General features: G+C 43.4%; 3 protein-coding genes across 7 annotated transcripts in view; 2 read left to right on the top strand and 1 right to left on the bottom strand.

Moving 5' to 3' along the window:
* rftn1a (raftlin, lipid raft linker 1a) overlaps nucleotides 1-6,443 on the top strand; it is a 23,647-nt gene extending 17,204 nt beyond the window's left edge. Inside the window, exons 5-11 of one of the 3 annotated variants that reach the window (XM_058047774.1) lie at nucleotides 371-1,004; nucleotides 1,085-1,288; nucleotides 1,757-1,866; nucleotides 1,938-2,041; nucleotides 3,407-3,482; nucleotides 3,726-4,058; nucleotides 5,920-6,443. In XM_058047774.1, the coding sequence (XP_057903757.1) occupies nucleotides 371-1,004; nucleotides 1,085-1,288; nucleotides 1,757-1,866; nucleotides 1,938-2,041; nucleotides 3,407-3,482; nucleotides 3,726-4,058; nucleotides 5,920-6,042 (1,584 nt within the window). In that variant the 3' untranslated portion in view covers nucleotides 6,043-6,443. Of the gene's footprint in view, nucleotides 1-370; nucleotides 1,005-1,084; nucleotides 1,289-1,756; nucleotides 1,867-1,937; nucleotides 2,042-3,406; nucleotides 3,483-3,725 lie in introns of all 3 variants that reach the window. The other 2 variants (XM_058047775.1, XM_058047776.1) reach the window with 2 other exon arrangements.
* oxnad1 (oxidoreductase NAD-binding domain containing 1) lies at nucleotides 4,918-11,599 on the bottom strand. The gene is made up of 8 exons (XM_058047827.1): nucleotides 11,449-11,599; nucleotides 11,004-11,116; nucleotides 10,477-10,543; nucleotides 10,300-10,403; nucleotides 9,043-9,184; nucleotides 6,925-7,170; nucleotides 6,738-6,846; nucleotides 4,918-5,829 (listed from the first exon to the last, which is right to left on the bottom strand). The coding sequence occupies exons 2-8, from the start codon at nucleotides 11,108-11,110 to the stop codon at nucleotides 5,672-5,674; spliced, it is 933 nt and encodes a 310-aa protein (XP_057903810.1). The 5' UTR covers nucleotides 11,111-11,116; nucleotides 11,449-11,599; the 3' UTR covers nucleotides 4,918-5,671.
* Nucleotides 10,990-17,675, top strand: LOC131102286 (proline-rich protein 15-like protein). 3 transcript variants are annotated; one of them, XM_058047856.1, is made up of 4 exons: nucleotides 10,990-11,144; nucleotides 13,977-14,054; nucleotides 15,639-16,074; nucleotides 16,704-17,675. In XM_058047856.1, exon 4 carries the CDS (start codon nucleotides 16,710-16,712, stop codon nucleotides 17,082-17,084), a length of 375 nt encoding a protein of 124 aa, XP_057903839.1. In that variant the 5' UTR covers nucleotides 10,990-11,144; nucleotides 13,977-14,054; nucleotides 15,639-16,074; nucleotides 16,704-16,709; the 3' UTR covers nucleotides 17,085-17,675. The 3 variants fall into 3 exon arrangements, with proteins under 3 accessions (XP_057903839.1, XP_057903837.1, XP_057903838.1); XM_058047854.1 differs by having other exon boundaries at nucleotides 13,977-14,074; XM_058047855.1 differs by having other exon boundaries at nucleotides 11,035-11,144; nucleotides 13,982-14,074.

Below are 17,675 nucleotides of genomic sequence, written 5' to 3'. Positions count from 1 at the left end.
AGTGATTGTTTTGTTGTACCGCTTTTCCTCACGAGGGTCGCGGGGGTGCTGGAGCCTATCCCAGCTGTCTTCGGGCGAGAGGCAAGGTACACCCTGGACTGGTGGCCAGCCAATCACAGGGCACATATAGACAAACAACCATTCACACTCACATTCATACCTATGGACAAATTGGAGTTGCCAATTAACCTAGCATGTTTTTGGAATGTGGGAGGAATCCGGAGTACCCGGAGAAAACCCACGCATGCACGGGGAGAACATGCAACTGAACCCGCGTCTCCTAGTTGTGAGGTCTGCGTGCTAACCACTCGACCGCCGTGCCGCCCGTCCCAATACTTATTGATTCAAAAGTGATTGTTTTGTTGTCCAGATCCAGGATGTGGCCGAGCAAGGCGTGATGTTCGTGGGCTTCCTCCAGCAGCCAGGGGGGGCGCCCTGCTTCTTGGCCAACTGGGACCCCGACGAACTGTCCTCCTTGCACTCCAGCCCCTCCCCCATCCACCGCCACGCCCTCATCAGCTCCAACACGAGTCCGACAGATCCAGCAGAGCCACTGCGTGATGATACCGAGCGGGGCCCCCTCCCCTTTGAGCCAGAAGAGCTGGCTCATGAAAGTGGAGATCATAAACCACGGGATCACAAGCCCGCACTGGCCCTCACTGGCCAGCCTTCAGAAGTCTACTCTGAGGGATCTAATGAGCATCCTCGGAGTGTACAGATCCCCCTCAAAGAGTCACTTGAATCAATACAGCAACCTCTAGATCACACAGTCCATCCACTAGAACGTCAAACCCCAGCGGAGGCCCAAGAGTGGCAGCTGAGCCCGGGTGTGAACCCCCAGGAGGACCATAAGCCAGCAGGAGAATCCCCAGAGAATCATTCCAAACGTCCTAACTTACCCGAAAGAAAAGACTCAGCCTTGGCGTCTACCCGGAACAACAACCACATCTACCTGAAAACAGCAGACACCAAGATGGATGAGCCTTCAGCACCAGCACAGGCCCGTGAGTAACCTGATGATTCCTGTTGGATTCCATCGTCATCAAGGTTGTAGTGGTCATGTGTTCACCTTTTATTTTTTTAGGGCTGCAGCTGTTTGCGCTGTACAACTCCACAGGGGAGATGAACACCTCTATGAGGTTCTACTCGCTCAGGGTGCCCTTACGGGTGCACAGGGAGGCGGGACTCGTGACGGACATTGACGGCGACTGGCTGGACCACATGACTCAGCATTTCACCAATGGAGCGCAGCTCATCGACGGCTTTTTTCACCTCAGGGAGGATAACGGTAAGGACATTTGCATATATGGTCATCTGAGATGATCCGTGCCAAGGTCAAACTGTGGCTCATAACACCTTTTATTAATGCTACAGGACGCTTTTCAGTCATTTTGGTTAGTGATTTTTTTTTTTGGTCAAATGTTGCGTAATATCAGCCTGCCCTTAGGAGTCAAAGGTGGAAATGAAAATGTTGCTAAACATGTCCTGTCCCCATATTTTTATAGACATAAACCTACAAAAAAAGCATACAAATAAGTTCATCATCCAGCATGAAACAACAATTCCAAGTTTGTTCATTGGCTCGCCGTTCTGTGATTGGCTGCAGGGTAACACAAAAGCTTACACCCGTAATCAGAGTGTTCACCCACCCGTGGAATCTGCAGGCTGACGAGAAAAGGAAGAAGGGGATGAGTAGAAAGAGATTGGGCGGGTGGAGCTAAGCTCCTTGTTATCTCCATCTGATTTCTCCCTCCAGATGACGGCCTTTCATCAGTAGACAGCGTCTTCATCTTCCACAACTCCACAGAGGAGACCACCAGCACCTCCTACGACGCCATCGTGGTCGAGCAGTGGACCGTCGTCGACGTGAGTTCTTCCTTCCAAAGTCCAGTTTTCCCTACGTGCGTGGTTTCCATGTGCGGATGTTGTGTGTTCAGGGTGTGGTGGTGAAGGCCGACTATGTTCCGCTGCTGCAGTCTCTGGCTCCATACGGATGGAGGCTCATGTGTGTGTTGCCCACGCCCATTGTCAAGACCAACAGGTACAACTACTACAAAATCATTGGTTCCAGTTTCCATGATATACGATTTTTTTGACCTCCATAGACATGAAATGACACCAGTATAGTCGCCTTTACACTCCTGTTATTGTTTGTTTACAACACATTGCTCAACTCTTATGCCGCACAGTCGAGACAGTCGCAAGCTAACCATTTAGTCTTGGATTTATTTCTTTTAAACTTGACAGAGCGTGGAGCAGGGGTCTCAAACATGCGGCCCGTGGGCCAAATGTGGCCCGCAGGACACTAGTTTGAGGCCCCTGCCTTGGTATGAAAGTTTAATGTTAGAGCGGCCCGCGCAAGTTTGATATGGATGCTGTATGGTATCATGTACCCAGAAAAAATTATTACGTTTGATTAATGTTCATGTTAAAGGTTAAATAACTGTTAATAGTTATCCTCCCTATCCGTGTGGAAGTGGTAAGTTTTTGGCTATTTAAGTTTAAAGGAAATAACTTGAAGACTACCGTTTAGATCGCTAGCTCACTAGTTTGCAAGTTAGCATGTGTCTCAAGACCCTGCAATTGCGCAATATGCAAAATAAAAAAAGTATAAATGTGACTATAGTCGTGTTTTGTCATGTCTACAGGGCTCTAAGAATTGTTCATTTTAATCTGAAAAAATAATTTGTCTACCCACCAACTATATGTGGTTTAAGTTTTTATTATTTGCCGTTTTATTATTATTATATTATCACTGTGATTGATTTTCTTTATTCTTGATTTGTTTATTTATTTTTCTTTTCTTCTATCTTATTTTGTGCACAAAAATAAAAATTCAGATATTTGAGAACAGTGGAATGTTTTATCAGAGCTTTTATTGTAGAAAATCGGAACCAAAGCACTGAAAAATTTTGTATATTTTTCAGTTTTTAATAAATGCGTTTTTTAAAAACGGCCCAGCCTTGCCCAGACCCTAGCTCCAGTGGCCCCCACGTAAATTGAGTCCCCTGGCGTGGAGGACTGTAGCCTGTAGAATATTCTGTGTGCCTTGACACATGAGGTTTCCATGACGCTCGCGTAACTTAAACCTAAAATTGCAAGTGTAATTTCCTAATTGATGACTACTGTTTCATTTTACCACAGATATTGTCTGCCTCGTCCCGGAAGGATCACAAGTGACAGGCTTGCCTTAAAAAAAAAAAAACAAAAAACAGTGCTGATGGTGCGAGATCTAACAGATCCTGAACATGAAACCACTTTTTTTCCCCCGCCCCCGTCTGTCAGCGTCGCCTTGTAACCTGCCGTGTTTCAAACCGCGCGGAACAAAAGAAATCATTTTCAACGCATCATCACATTCCAACTTAAAGTTAGGGGCTGTTTTTCCCCCCTTCCTGTCTCTCTGCAGTGACGGGAGTTTGTCGACTAAGCAAATCCTCTTCCTTCAGAGGCCCGTTTTGCAGCGCAAGAGAAAAGACTTCAAGGTTGGTCGCGGCCTCCATCATTCCGACGATTCTGTCACTCATCTTAAGACTTCTCCGCTACATGAGTCCTGTTGCTAAATAGGGAATGTACAATTAATCTAAATGTGGTCTAATAATAGGCCTCACGCCGTACAGAAAGAAACATCAGCATGAGAAGCTTTGTTGCGTTTTGTCAGGTGTCTGCAGGGAAAAGAAGACGAGGCATGGAGCTAAGAACTGTCAAACGCATCCATTTGATTTCAGATGCTGAACCTCCGAGGTCGCCACAAGGCAAAAAAACACTCGTGCGGAGAGATGCTGGAGGAGGGCGAGGACAGGTCCCTTGTCATGGAGACGGAGATGGACAAGCTGAGGCGCACGGGGGAGGACGAGACGGACGGGAGGAGGAGATGGAGCGAGGAGGCCCAAGAGGACGCCCGTCATAGGGACCTCTCCTTCCTCTCGGGCAGCCTGGCGTCCCTTCAGGACCGGGAAGAGGAGACGGACATTGACAGTATTCTCACAGCCAAGGGGGAGAAGACGGTGAGATGGACGGACGTGTGTCACACAGATGGTCGGAGAGGCGTCAAAGAGGAGGTAAAGATGGAAGAGCGCATCAAACATCAGCTCTTTTCTGGCGTCTGTTGACATAGCGGGCCTTAAATGGTAATATACTCACTGGCCACTTCATTAGGTACACCTGCACAATCTAACAAAAAAAATCTGCCTTAACTTATATTTGAAAACTTTATTTAGCACTGTAAACACGCACAATGACTCAATTTAATAGCAGTCTGACTGCATCTTATCTTTATAAAGGCAGAAATGGTTAATCCAGCTCTTGTATTGGACAGTATTCTGCAGGTGTACCTAATGTGGTGACCATAGACCCAAAAGGGAGTTAGGTGACCCCCCCCCCTTTAATCTAAACTAGTGTAAATGTGGGTTGGTGTTGCTATTATGAACTGTGTTTTTCCATGATGACATTCAAAGGCCATTAGTCCGCAATGAAAAAGTTATGTTAGCTTTTTTTACTCCGTAGCTCTCTAATGACTGTTACACATGGACTTACCGCTTTATGTAAATTATAGGGCTTGTTAAGGGGGGGTTTACACAATGTTAGAAGAAAAAAAGTATTTTATGGTCTAGTCAGTGTGTTGAACTATCTGGGATGGTATGCGTTTCCTAACTTTTAAGACGTGACCGCTATTAGGAAGCTTTTTTTTCTGAGAAAGTGCGGTCTGACATCAAGTAATAGAATTTAGCCTGCCAAAGAAAGTCCTTCATTTTGACAAACTATTAGAGCAGCAGTTGATGGATGTCTATTTGTGATAAGACATCCATCAAGCAAAGAAACTTATCTATTAGTACTTAGGTCTAATATAATAATGCTAAGTTTAATGTCAAATGTTTTAATTGCTTTGCTGGTCCCAAGGTGGCAGGTGAGTGTATGTGGGTAAATTGTAAAATAAGAAAACGTGTACAGTGCTATTTATTTCCTTCACTAATGAGTTATGTCGCCTGTATTTACATAAAAACAGAGGTAAATTTAAGCATTTCATGCAGCTTCTTCAATCTCATTTATTTCCTGCGATCATCACATTACAGCGTAGAACATTTCCCCTCATGGAAACAACTCAAATGAATCGACAATGGCACCCCCGCTGAGAGACGCCCACGAGAAGCTCGCGACCGTCTCCACGGGATTTTTTTTTTTTAAAGGATGCCGACCAATCAGAGGCCACCTGGAGGCTCGATTACAGTACGCTGTTGCTTTTTCATTCAGCCATGTAATAATACTGCTTAGGAGTCAAAACACAGAAAATTAGCCAATTTGTACTGCACTAATTCAGGGTGTAAAATGTAGCTAAAGCAACTGTAAATAAATTCAACATTTGTAATTGGCAGATTATTTTGCTACTCGAGAGTCACTCAAGTGTAAAAACTAGTCGATGGAAATGGTAACTTGGCGTTAAGTGTTGCATCATGCTACATTCTTCTAAAACCACAAAGGTTGCTCTTGTTCTGAGCCAATAAATATCAGATGTGTTGTTAAAAATGTACTCTTTAAAGTCCAAATGAATTCAATGGGGATCCTGCTCCCAAGTCCACACACATGGAATTTGTAAGCATTTTTCCACTCACCGCACAAAAAAAGGCGCAAGATCCTGGTGAATGACCCAGAGGAATTGTGGGAGTTGTAGTAGCAGCTACCACCACTTCTCAAAGACAATTCTGTCCTGAGGCAATCCCAGGTCCATTAGGGTTTTGGAAATGGCCTCAATCATGGGTGGAGGTCCACATAGGTAACACAAAGTCCTCTGCGGGTCCACATGAGTTCGCAGCTCCTCCTCTGTGATTCTTCGCCCTGTCGGGGGGGAGGGGGGAAAGAGATCCCGTGATTAGAAAAGATGGCGCCAATGCAACCTACCAAGTCTCTTCTTTCTTGCCATGGCAGTTTTACAAGACAAGCTCGTCTGACCAACACAGTATGATGTGGCGATTGACAAATCAACAAACCTTGCAGTTTATACCCCAACCTGGGATCAACGTGACTCTTCTTTGGCCTGAGTGTACTTAGTAACTGCTTCTTTCAGGATGCAACTGAAGCAAAAGAGTGCACTTCTTGGCTGCAACCAGCAGAGATGCTGTTGAGTAAGTCAATCTAAAATGTGGTATGTTAAAAGAAAGCCTCCAATAGTCACTGACTGCGTGGTCTACTAAAGCAAATAACTGCCAGGGTCTAATTAGTCCTGGGGAAAAAATAATCTGCCTCAACGTGTAGGAAACCTCCTGATGTACTTTTTATGAACTCCACAAGAAGCATTTTAGGTATGATGACCACTCCGCTTCCAGACACTTTATCTGCCTCTGCATGCGCTTTATAAAGTTGGTCGCGATAGTCACTCATCACTGGTATTATACAACTTTGGTTCTGTTGCTGTGTTGTGCAATACACTTGTTAATAAATGACCATGTGGTCAAAGAGAGCGATGTTTTCCTTTCCTCTCATGCACCAATCATTACTATGTATATATATATATATATATATATATATATATGTAGAGCCCAGTAGACCCGAAATAACACCCCAATAGTCACTTTGACATTGAGCAGGCTACACGATCACTGCTGGGACATAACAGGCGGTCGTCGCTAGCATAGCAAGCTACCGAGCTAACTACTTAGCCTAGCCAATGTAGTTATTCTAAACCTAATGTTTCATATGGAATGAGGAGGGAGGACAAGGAAGCCACTGCATATGACAGTACTTACGGTTCACAAGCGACTGGAGATGTAGCCCAACATCGGTGCTCTGCTGGGTTACGTGGAAGTCACATGACAACTTGTCAGGAAAGTCCCTGCACACCTGCAGGATGGAATTCTGGGAAAAAAGCAGTAAGAATCCAAATATGTTAGCACGCAGTAAATAAATGACGATAAAGGGTGTCTTGCAGCACACCTTGAAGAGAAGCTCCTGCGTGGTCTTGGCGCTGTAGCAGAGGTGTGCTGAGGCGATGTTGTATACCCGCCCATCAGGGGCTCGGCTGAGTTCCAGCAAATCCGCCGTATGCGACAAAATAGAGTATAGGGGGTTGATGCCTACACCGCCGGCAACCAGGAGAAGATTCACGGCGGGGTCTGAAGGTGAGGGGTCAAAGTAGAAGTCACCACCCACACGCATTGCCACCTGAGAGCCAAGAGTACACTGAAGGAGGAGTGAAATAACTGTATTAATACATAGACGCAGCTCATACAGGGAGACAAATATTTATTTCTGCGGTGATTGAGACGTGACAACAAAAGCACATTATTATGAAGCTAAGATCACAGCAGGCTTCTATATGAGGAAGCACGCACACACCTGCGGGTACGCCAGCCTACAGGGTGATGGCAACTGGCAGGAAGCCTTTTGAAGTCAATAAGTAGTAAATAGACTTTCATACACATCTGAGCCACAGTGAACACACAAAAAACACTCCCACTCGTAAACTGCCAGCACCGTCGCCACACAGTTCCCGGCTCACAGAGGAAAGCAGAAACAAACAAACAAAACAAAAGATCATCAAACGAGTCCAGAGTGTCTCCAAACACTCACACCACTTTATTCTTCCACACACAGCAGAGGCGTTCCACGTACTTTATTGTGGCGGGTTGGGTGTACTACATTACTAAAGTCACAATTACATTATCCAATGCTTTTATCGTTAACATTTTTAACCTTTAGTCTACACATGTCCTTTATTTGGACCTATAAAAAGTGCCTCGCTTCGATTTTCAAATGCCAATTAACTTACGACTCCCCATTGAATTACGGGGAAGGATTCCACCCGGACAAAAAATATGAGGGAAAGTGGAATCCATCTATGCTTGCTGACGACTGTTTGAATGTGATCAGGGATGATCCTGCTGCTGAATAGAAGAGTCAAGCCAAAAAGTCTTGCTCAGATACTGAATAAAGGGAACTTTGTTGTGATATTTTAGCTTGATTTTCATACGTTATTCAATCACCTGATGTCTAAAGATAATTCTTCTCTATTTCTTGGCAGATCAAGGAGTGCAACTTAAGTATTTTCCAAATATAAGTATTTTAAGCAAAAATGGCTCAATCTATTGCATAAACAGATGTGATTGTAAATAATATCATTAAATATTGTGAATACATTAGCTAACCAGCACAGTTATCAGTTCATATCAAAATAAATTAGATTTAGCCACATCTCGGAAGCAAATGGAATCCAATAATGTGTAGACCAGCGGCCACGTCCGTCGTCACTTCCTTGTTTACATTGACAGAGATAATTATCTCTTGCTGCTCAACAGTTGCCCAATATTGTAAACAAATGGGGAAGTAAACTCAGTGCAACGTGTTGGAACATGAATAGAAGTTGACCATCAACAAACACGTCTCAACTCCAAAAATAATACACCAAGAATGTCCGCAACTTAGATGACATAGCAGACAACGAACAACAACGGAACCTATGATAGTGGTTGTTTTGCAAACTATGCACATTTGTGTGACCTGGTCACCTTTGTAACATTGCTTGAAGTAAAAATCACATTGAAAGCAGTAAAACCTCATCTTTGCTTGTGTAGAATCTTGTGTAGATTTTTTCAATGATAAGAAAATGGCTTACACCGGTTTTACATGACACAACGTAAACACGCCAAGTTGATACATCGCGCCGCGGCAGATATACAAGACGAATGAAATGCTGTCATGGTTCGGAGTAGGAACATTTGTACATGGAAGCATTTACTCGCAGACCACTCAGTCGTGGCACAAAATCAAACACTGAACAATCCCCTTCCGACCTAAACAGCTTGAAATGGTGATAAACGCTGGCGAAAGTTGGCTGAATCTCCTCTTCTATAGTGAGAATGGAAGCTAGCAGGGGTTAGCTTGTGTGGTTGTGTGTCCGTGACTCGAGCTCGATGGGTGTATTTTACAGCTTTAATGTAAGGACGGTTTACAGTGCCCGGTGATGACATGCAGTTTCTACGTGAAAAAAGCTGGTGACGGCTTGAGGAATAATCGTCAGGTAAAAAGCCAATGAATCAATGACAGCTTACTCACCGCGGTGTGAACCCACTCTGCTGGCGGGTGTTTGGAGTATTTGACCGCCAACTCCACCACCCCCTCCCTCTGCAGCAGGCCTGGGCTGGAGCACATGGAGAAACCTCCCACCTTCTCCACTCCGGGGATGAACAAATCCACCCTGGAAAACAAAGCCGGATCATCACTTTTTGATTTCCGTTAAAGCTTGGGAAGTTTCCCACACGTGGCGGAAACACTTCACAATCGCTGGAGCAGAGAAAGCCCCGACAGGACAATGCTTGACTAGAGGGTATGAACATGCTGAGCTGAAGGTCAAAGTGGGATTGTGTGTAGAGATGCAACCTTTGACCTCAGCCAGGACAGCAGTTCTAGAAAGGAGAGGGGACAAAACCAAACCAGAGAAAAAGTTCCACCATGCGCATTCAGGAAGCGGCACACCAGTCTTAACAGTCTATCCTTCCGCACGTGACCCGGAGAGGACAACAATGACTCATCTGTTGTTCCTCCCAAACAATGAGCGTCTGTTTAACCAGGGAGAGAGAATGACTCCACAACCTTCAGCATCATGAATATGGATCTGCTGTGAAGACAACGCGTATGTTCCACCCACAACCCTCCTCTTTCTTCTTCTCTTCCTCTTCTACCACCTAGAGACGAACAACTTAACAGCCCTTTTTCTCTCAAACTCAAGGATTTCCATGTATTTACATTCATTATCGGGCGCTGCGGGGAAACTGGCTGACGGGTTTTTATATCTCGCCACCGCCCACCTACAGTATGTGCTCTCATGTGCGCATTCTGCTCATTAACATTGGCATCGCTGAATGACAGACGCACACCCCCGTGAAGCCAGAACTTGTTTACTTCAACTAGTTTATTAATTGCTAATAGTCCTACATATGAAGTGTGCAGCATTTAACACACTTTAAATCATCATCTTAAATACCGACTCCCTAAGGGATTCATGACATGTACTGTATGAAGTATTTCATGTATAAAGTAATTACTTATTTTTCGATATCTGCAGCATGGCTTCACAGCTGTTTCAAATACAGATTATTAACCTTATTTCACCTTTCCTGTAAAACTTACAACTGTGCCACAGGGTGAATCAATGAAACACTGCCCCCACCTGGCGGATGAAGGCACCGCAGGTTTTGTGAACTAGCAGCGCCATAGGACGTCTGCCTGCTATTTCTTGAGTTCATTTGGATTTGCCACAATAGGGAACCATCCAGACAACCATTTGCGTTCATGCAAAACATGTGCACTCACCATTGTCCCGCCTTGAAGTTAAAGTCCGGATGGACGGTTATCCTGAGACGTTTTACCGTCTCGGACTCGTTCATGATGCCACACACTTGAGCAGGATAGAGAGCCTGTGTGTAGTTTAGGGATTAAGGATATGATGTACAAAGTATCATGGATTTCTTTTGTTTTAAATCACCTTACACTTTGTCTTTGGTTGTGTGCCGTCCTCTCTAGATGGTCCATTTGTCTTTTGGAGGACATCTTTCTTCTGATGAATAAAAAGGTGTTAAATTGAAATTGAAAATGGACTTTGCCCTGTTGTCAGATAAGTTGGACCATTCAAGGTCAGTTCATTTAAGTGATGACAAACTATGCAACGTTTGTTATAAGTTATGTATGAGTAATATGTTCTGTACATGGCTTATAACGTGTTTCTATTGTTTTATAGATGAGGGGACAAAACATAAGAAACCAATTTCAGTGTGATGAAGTATAGTTGAACACCACATTAACTACAAGATGTTGTTTTTTGTGTTGAGGCAATAACTTTTTAACTCTTGTAATTATTAACAGGGTGAGGCAGACATTCCAATATACTTGGAAAAGTAGACCCTATGGGACTAACCCCTGTCATAATATAGTTCCTCTGCTGTCATCTTCAGTGGTTCCGGAATAAGCAGCCAGGAAAACTGAGTACCAGAATCAACGTGACTTTAAAATGGACTCACCTTGTCATGGAGCTTTGAACCGGTTGGAGGTAGCGTAGGAGTCCAGCGGTCGGACACGATAAAGAGAAGCACCGGCCAGCGGACGTCAGGACGCAGTGGACGCTCATCTCTACCTGTAAGAATATCAATGCGCAGTCAAAGGTGAGATCTCGCGTTAGTTGTCAGACAATGACGTAACAAACGCATGTTTAAAATAATACCTCATAACCGTTGTATTCCAACGCAACGCCAAATTACTTAAAAATTGTATTCCAAAGTTAAACGAACTCTTTAGCGTTTCACTTGGGGTAATATAGTTTGAGAATGACTGCCCACAACATGCGCTTCTAATTCATGCAGCTGTTTCTGTTAGCTCATTAGCTAAGACGCTACCAAGAGTAACCCGGTTAGAGCTTACAAACGTGCAAAATCTCACAAACAATGAACAGTGTGGTAATATTCTTACCAAAATTATATGGATGTTTTCTTCATAAGATGTTCGTGTCTTGGTCCGGTATCAACTTAATAACCTTGGTCATGTTAACATTACATGGCAGTAGCTATTTCTTCTTCTGCGGCAACACTGCGTCTTCTTCTATGACGTTGTAGTCAGTAATATGGTGTTTATCGCCCTCTGCTGTACACATGGCAACACTACAATTACCAGTGTTGATCTGCATATCAATAGATCGTTCGTTTATTTCGGTAGTTTACTTAAAAACGTGAAACTCGTATAGACCCACTACACACTGGGTGAATTATTTCAACAATATCTTTCTGAATGTTATTGATGATTAAAGCTACAACTAAGACCCCCTCCAAATTCACTTAGTCATAAAATAAGAGTATCATTTGCACACTAATCAGAAAATGGTGGTCTCTTAGTCTGGATTGAAGTCCTGACATTCTAATATATTGAGAGGCACCTGTATGCTGGTTTAAAGCTACACTCAGAAAACTAAACTATACTAGAATATATTTATTTGATATTGTCAAAAACAATCACTAAGTTTCACTGATTGTGCTTCTAGTGGATGCCACGGGGGTCTTATTTTGACATGATGTTGCATTGTTTATTTATTTGGTCTATTTCACCGATGTAATATATGATCTCAAAATGAATGAACGTTGCGCTTTACTTACTTGTTCAAAATTATTTACTTATATTTGTTATGGCTGTATTGGCCATTGCATCTGAGTGGAAAAAGACAGGTAACAGGCCATTCAGCGTGATGACAGTGCAGATTTCTTGGACAGTTATGCAAATCATGGTGCTGGGAAATGTGCAGCAGCCTTTGTGTAAAAATGAATTGAGTTGTGGCCGCATCATGTGGTAGCTTTATGTGCAGGGTGTGGACATGTGCTCACTACGTGCTCCTTTACCACAACTGATGGTCAAAGCTTTAGCATCGTGATGAGCGACCTGGGTGTGAATGGTGAAAAAGTCAAGCAAAGTCATGGTTCATTTCAGGTTGAATCATTGCAATATAAAAACTATAAGTGCACTTTAATCCCCTGAACAAAAGGTCTAACCACATCTTATGAACTGCAGAAATTCACAATGCAAACCGGCTAAACAATGCAATCCTCAAAATAAACACAACGCAATACATCGAAACTGAAGTCTATTCACAGCAGCAGACATTGGCTTGCTCCACCCAAATATATAGAGAGCATTTTAGTCAAAGTTAACACAAAGTCCTCCAATTATTTGCTGTTAATCTTGAGTTGTGAACCACAGGTAGGTCTTCATCGTGTTCCTCGGTGGGGCAGCTGGCTTTCAAGGGAGTAAAACATCTGTATCAGGATAGTTTGTTTGTGGCTACAGTTCTAAGTCACAGTAGCCACTCACTTCTTTTAGAGGTGTTTTGCAAGCTGACTCTACCAGTCCAACTGGCTGCTTTTGGCATTCGCTCCCATGGTTAGCACACCTCGGTTCAACCTGTTGTACAGTTGTGCACAATGAAAAAAAACTTTTTCAGATTTCGCCTTTGGACATTGACTGTGAACATGTGTTTGCCCCAATCCTGATATGTCATACATAAATGTGTCAGATCATCAAACTAATTTAAATATCAGTCTGAAAAATTTTATGAAGCCATTTCTAAGGCTTTGGGACTCCAGCAAACTACAGTGACAGCTTTTATCAACAGTGGTGAACCTTCCTAGGAGTGGCCGGCCAAGCAAAATCACCCCAAGAGTGCAGCAGCAACTCATCCAAAAGGTCACAAAAGACCCCACAACAACTCATTTTCCTCAGTTAAAGTCAGTGTTCACGACTCCACCATCAGAAAGACACTGGGCAAAAGTGGTCTGCATGGCAGAGTTTCAAGACCTAAACCATTGCTGATCAAAAGGAGTATTAAGGCGAGTCTCAATTTTGCCAGAAAACATCTTGATGATCCCCAAGACCTTTGGTCTGACGAGACAAAAGTTGAACTTCTTTGAACTTGTGTCTTCCATTACATCTGGCGCAAAAGTAACATCGCATTTCAGAAAAAGAACATGATAGCAACAGTAAAATATGGTGGTGGTAGTGTGATGGTCTGTAGTTGTTTTGCTATTTCAGAACCGGATTTCAATTTCTTTGGCCATCTAAAACGTTTAAGTGTGACGAACATGCAACAAAATAAGAAATCAGGAAGGGGGTGAACACTTTTTCATGCCAGTGTAGCTCAAACGCAGGCGTAGCACGGCAACAAGGACGACTCATGAACGTCATCAGACACAAGTGTAGACATTCATTAGGGACACATTACTGCACATTAGCATGTGCAGTATGCACAAGTTCATCATAGACAGAAACACCCTTCACATTTCAGCAACCATTCTTTAAGGGATAATACCTTCAAAATGATTCCTGTGTGGACAAGGTTCAGGGTTTTGAATGAATTTATTTCAAAAGTCACAAAACAAATCACTTGTTGATTTCGGTCTGCAATGTGCAATCAAGGGGTCTCCTCCAGTCGACTGACTTTTCATATGTGTTGGCAGGATAGAATGTGAAGAGCAGCGGGCCGTGCTGTGCAGTGGACTGATGAAATGATTCAGCAGACTGGGATGGTTGCAGAGGTGAGTCAGCAGCCCAGCAGGTAGGCCTCTGAGAGCAAAGAAAAGATGACATTCCCTGATAGGCAGCAACCAATGCACACAAACATTATGGATACAAAAGATATGGAATTGTGGGAAAGTTGGGAATTTTCAGAAGGTGGACAATGTGATGTGGAAACTTTTTGACTCGTGGGCCGCATTGGGTTGAAAAATTTGTCTCCACATATAGGCGGTCATCAAATACAATGACATACTTGCTCACAGTGCAACAAAATGTAAACACAACACATCCACCATAAATCAACTGCTACTACTAAGTGGGTGATAAACAACAAATAAATGACCGCAAAGTCATTTACAAATGTTGTAAGAAAGAGTACCACAAGCTACCCAGCATGCCTTGCGGTGGGAATATACTCTTAAGGGTATTTTTTGGCATGGATATTGTGCATAGATTATTATGATATAGATTGATAGACATAGATAATTTGTGTGCCCCCATGGTGCAGTAGGTAGGTGACTTTGTGCGTCCTGAGTGTTGACGAGTTTTTGTTTGGATGGCTTTTTTGTACAAGACGCAGATTGCGTCTGACTATTTTAGTGACTCAAGCGTGCCACAATAGCACTGCAAGTCGTGTTGCCGGCTACAATTTCCACCCGTGAATTAGGGGTATATTCATCTATGATGCAGGCATGCAGTGTGTCTGGTATTTTGGGCTTGCTATGCTATGTTGTGATACATTAACGACCAATCTTTGCATATTTTTGAGTTCTTTCAATTGCACATTCTAATATGCTGAAGGTTTTTAGTGTTGTGTGTGTGTAAGTGTTTTAAATGTGTTGTAATAGTTCTCTATAACCAGCATTTGGGATGATCAATTACATTTAGTGAGTATAATGTACTTTTGTAGTTAGATATTTCTTTTAAGGTTAGCTTGTTTTGTTATCGGGCGGCACGGCGGTCTAGTGGTTAGCGCGCAGACCTCACAGCTAGGAGACCAGGGTTCAATTCCACCCTCGGCCATCTCTGTGTGGAGTTTGCATGTTCTCCCCGTGCATGCGTGGGTTTTCTCCGGGTACTCCGGTTTCCTCCCACATTCCAAAAACATGCTAGGTTAATTAGCAACTCCAAATTGTCCATAGGTATGAATGATTGTTTGTCTATATGTGCCCTGTGATTGGCTGGCGACCAGTCCAGGGTGTACCCCGCCTCTCGCCCGAAGACAGCTGGGATAGGCTCCAGCACCCCCCGCGACCCTCGTGAGGAAAAAGCGGTAGAAAATGAATGAATGAATGTTTTGTTATCTATGATGACCCTGAGACATTGTTTTTTATGCACCCAGTCACCCTGTCAGTGCCTACACCTACCAATTAGTCAGTTTTCCTATTTTTAATTGTGCTTACCCAACAAACTGAGTTCTTGGCCTGGTTTCAACTTTTGTAGTCTGAGAACTTTTGCTATATTACTTTTAATAACACATAATAATAAGCCTTTATAATGCTACTATGGCATTCAGCTGTTATACAGTACACTGGAATAATAAAGCTTTGCCAATGATGGGCAGGGTCACCAGTGAACAAAGGATTTCTTTTTTTTAATTCCAGCGTTTCATACTCCCATCGCGTGCGTTGCCAGGCAACCAAACCACACCTCGCTTCTCAGCGTCTTAACCTGGGTGGGGCTCACGTGACCACAAGGCGACTGCCGGCCAATCAGGAGCGTGCACAGGTGCAACGAGGCGAGAGTTTCGGAGACGGAAACCTGCTGGTTCAGTCGGCGGAAAGCGACACCTTATACATGTGTCATTGCATGAAAAGAACATTTTGGAACAATTTGTCTCGACCATTGAAACGATCTGAGCGGACTAAACAACGAAAGGAGGAGGAATAAGGTTTTTTTTTTTGTTTTAATACGAGAGGAGGCTTCATATGGATACTTCCGCGAACTTTTGAAGGATTTCTTCTTTCAAGACTTGGCTTTAAATTTGATCACGATCAAGAGTGTTTCATTTTGGTCATCACAAGTGTCGCTGTTGCTCAGGTAAGACATTTATTTACCTTTTAATTCCGTTGTCAATCACAGCTTTGGCTTGCTCTTCATTTCTCCCGGCTGATGAAACCAGTTTTACAAAGAAGTCTTCACAAGATTAGTAGGTGGGAAGTCGCCTGTCAGACAGAAATTGTCACCGAGCAGGTGACTTAAATCACTGTTGGACTGTTTACAAGTCAAATACAAGTGCATTAGAAGAGCTTTGAAAGCTTAATTTATTTCATTACTTCTTATTTTCGACAGATTCACTATACACAGAGGGAAATATTATTATCTAATTGTCAATATATTACTAGTTTGTGCTTGAATCTGCAATTAATGGGTCTTTCAGTCTGAATTAAATTAATTTGCACAATGATCAACTATGATATGATAAAATGGGGGTGTCAAAACTGATACAATCCAAGTATATCAATATATCTGAACAAAACATCTTCTCTTGGGTGACAAAGTAAGTTAGTGTTATAATAAATGTCATTAATGAATTCATTTTATTTTTACTGTATGCCGAGAATGAGCTGTGGGCAGAAAATGGCCTCTGATGCGCACACTGGAGACACCGATGATATAAGATTTACTACTAGTGCCTGATTGTTTCGTGTCCCGCTTTCGTCCTGCAGTCAAAGATGGCAGAAAGGGTGAAATGGTGGAAGGCCTTCCTGCCCAAGAAGAAGCCAGGAGGCCCCAAGGACCAAGCATCACCTCACACATACGGTGCAGACTTTGACCCCTTTGCACAAAACGACAAGCCCAAAGACCCCAAGGCTGCCACCGAACCGTCTCCACCCCAACAAGAGTCCACCAACGGCTCCTGCCTCCTCAGCGACGAGACCTACGACGACTCCCACCTGGAGTCCCTATTCAACGAGCAGACTTGCCGTAGAAACATGAAAGTGTCCCGCTCGGGCCGCTTTAAGGAAAAGAGGAGGGTGCGCTCCAGTCTTCCCTTGGAGGACAAAGGCACAGAAAACATGGCGCCGGCGACAGAGGACTTTCGGTGATAGCGATGGAGAGGTGATGGGAGATAGACAAATGACTTCACAAAGGGGAGGAAAAGGAGAGGACTCCATAGTTGAGGTGCACGAAACGTTCTGTAAGTTGGTAGAGATGGTGATCAGGAAGATGACGAGGAACGGAAAGGTGACAGGTTCACAGGAATGAGGGAGTGTGGGATTTTTATATTGAGCCCCTTTGCCAGCAATATCTCACCTAGTGTGTGGTGTCTCCTTATAGATTATGTCAAATATTGCCCCGTGTGATTATTCACTTTTATGTATCTTTTTCCAAGAAGGAGGTGCTCATTGTGGCCTAGAGCTATGGTTGTGAAGTTCGGAGTGGAAGCAAATTGAGAGCTGCACACTCAATGCATTATGTTGATTTCTGAATGAAGGATGGAACTCCAGGAAGTATGGACTTTGAATGTATCAAAAGCCACTGATGTGGGTGTATTTTTACAATATTCTGTTTACGATCAACCTGTGAATACTCAAATGAAGTGAACCTACGAGCAATAAATCTAATTTTTGCTACCATTGGTTGTGTTGTCTGAAATAGGTCACTTTAAAGGACAACAAAACAAGTAATAATGTGTG

The sequence above is a fragment of the Doryrhamphus excisus genome, chromosome 14 (assembly GCF_030265055.1).
Source record: "Doryrhamphus excisus isolate RoL2022-K1 chromosome 14, RoL_Dexc_1.0, whole genome shotgun sequence".
NCBI classification, from domain to species: Eukaryota; Metazoa; Chordata; class Actinopteri; order Syngnathiformes; family Syngnathidae; genus Doryrhamphus; species Doryrhamphus excisus.
The sequence above is the reverse complement of the archived record's forward strand: the minus strand, read 5'-3'. Positions and strand labels throughout refer to the sequence as shown.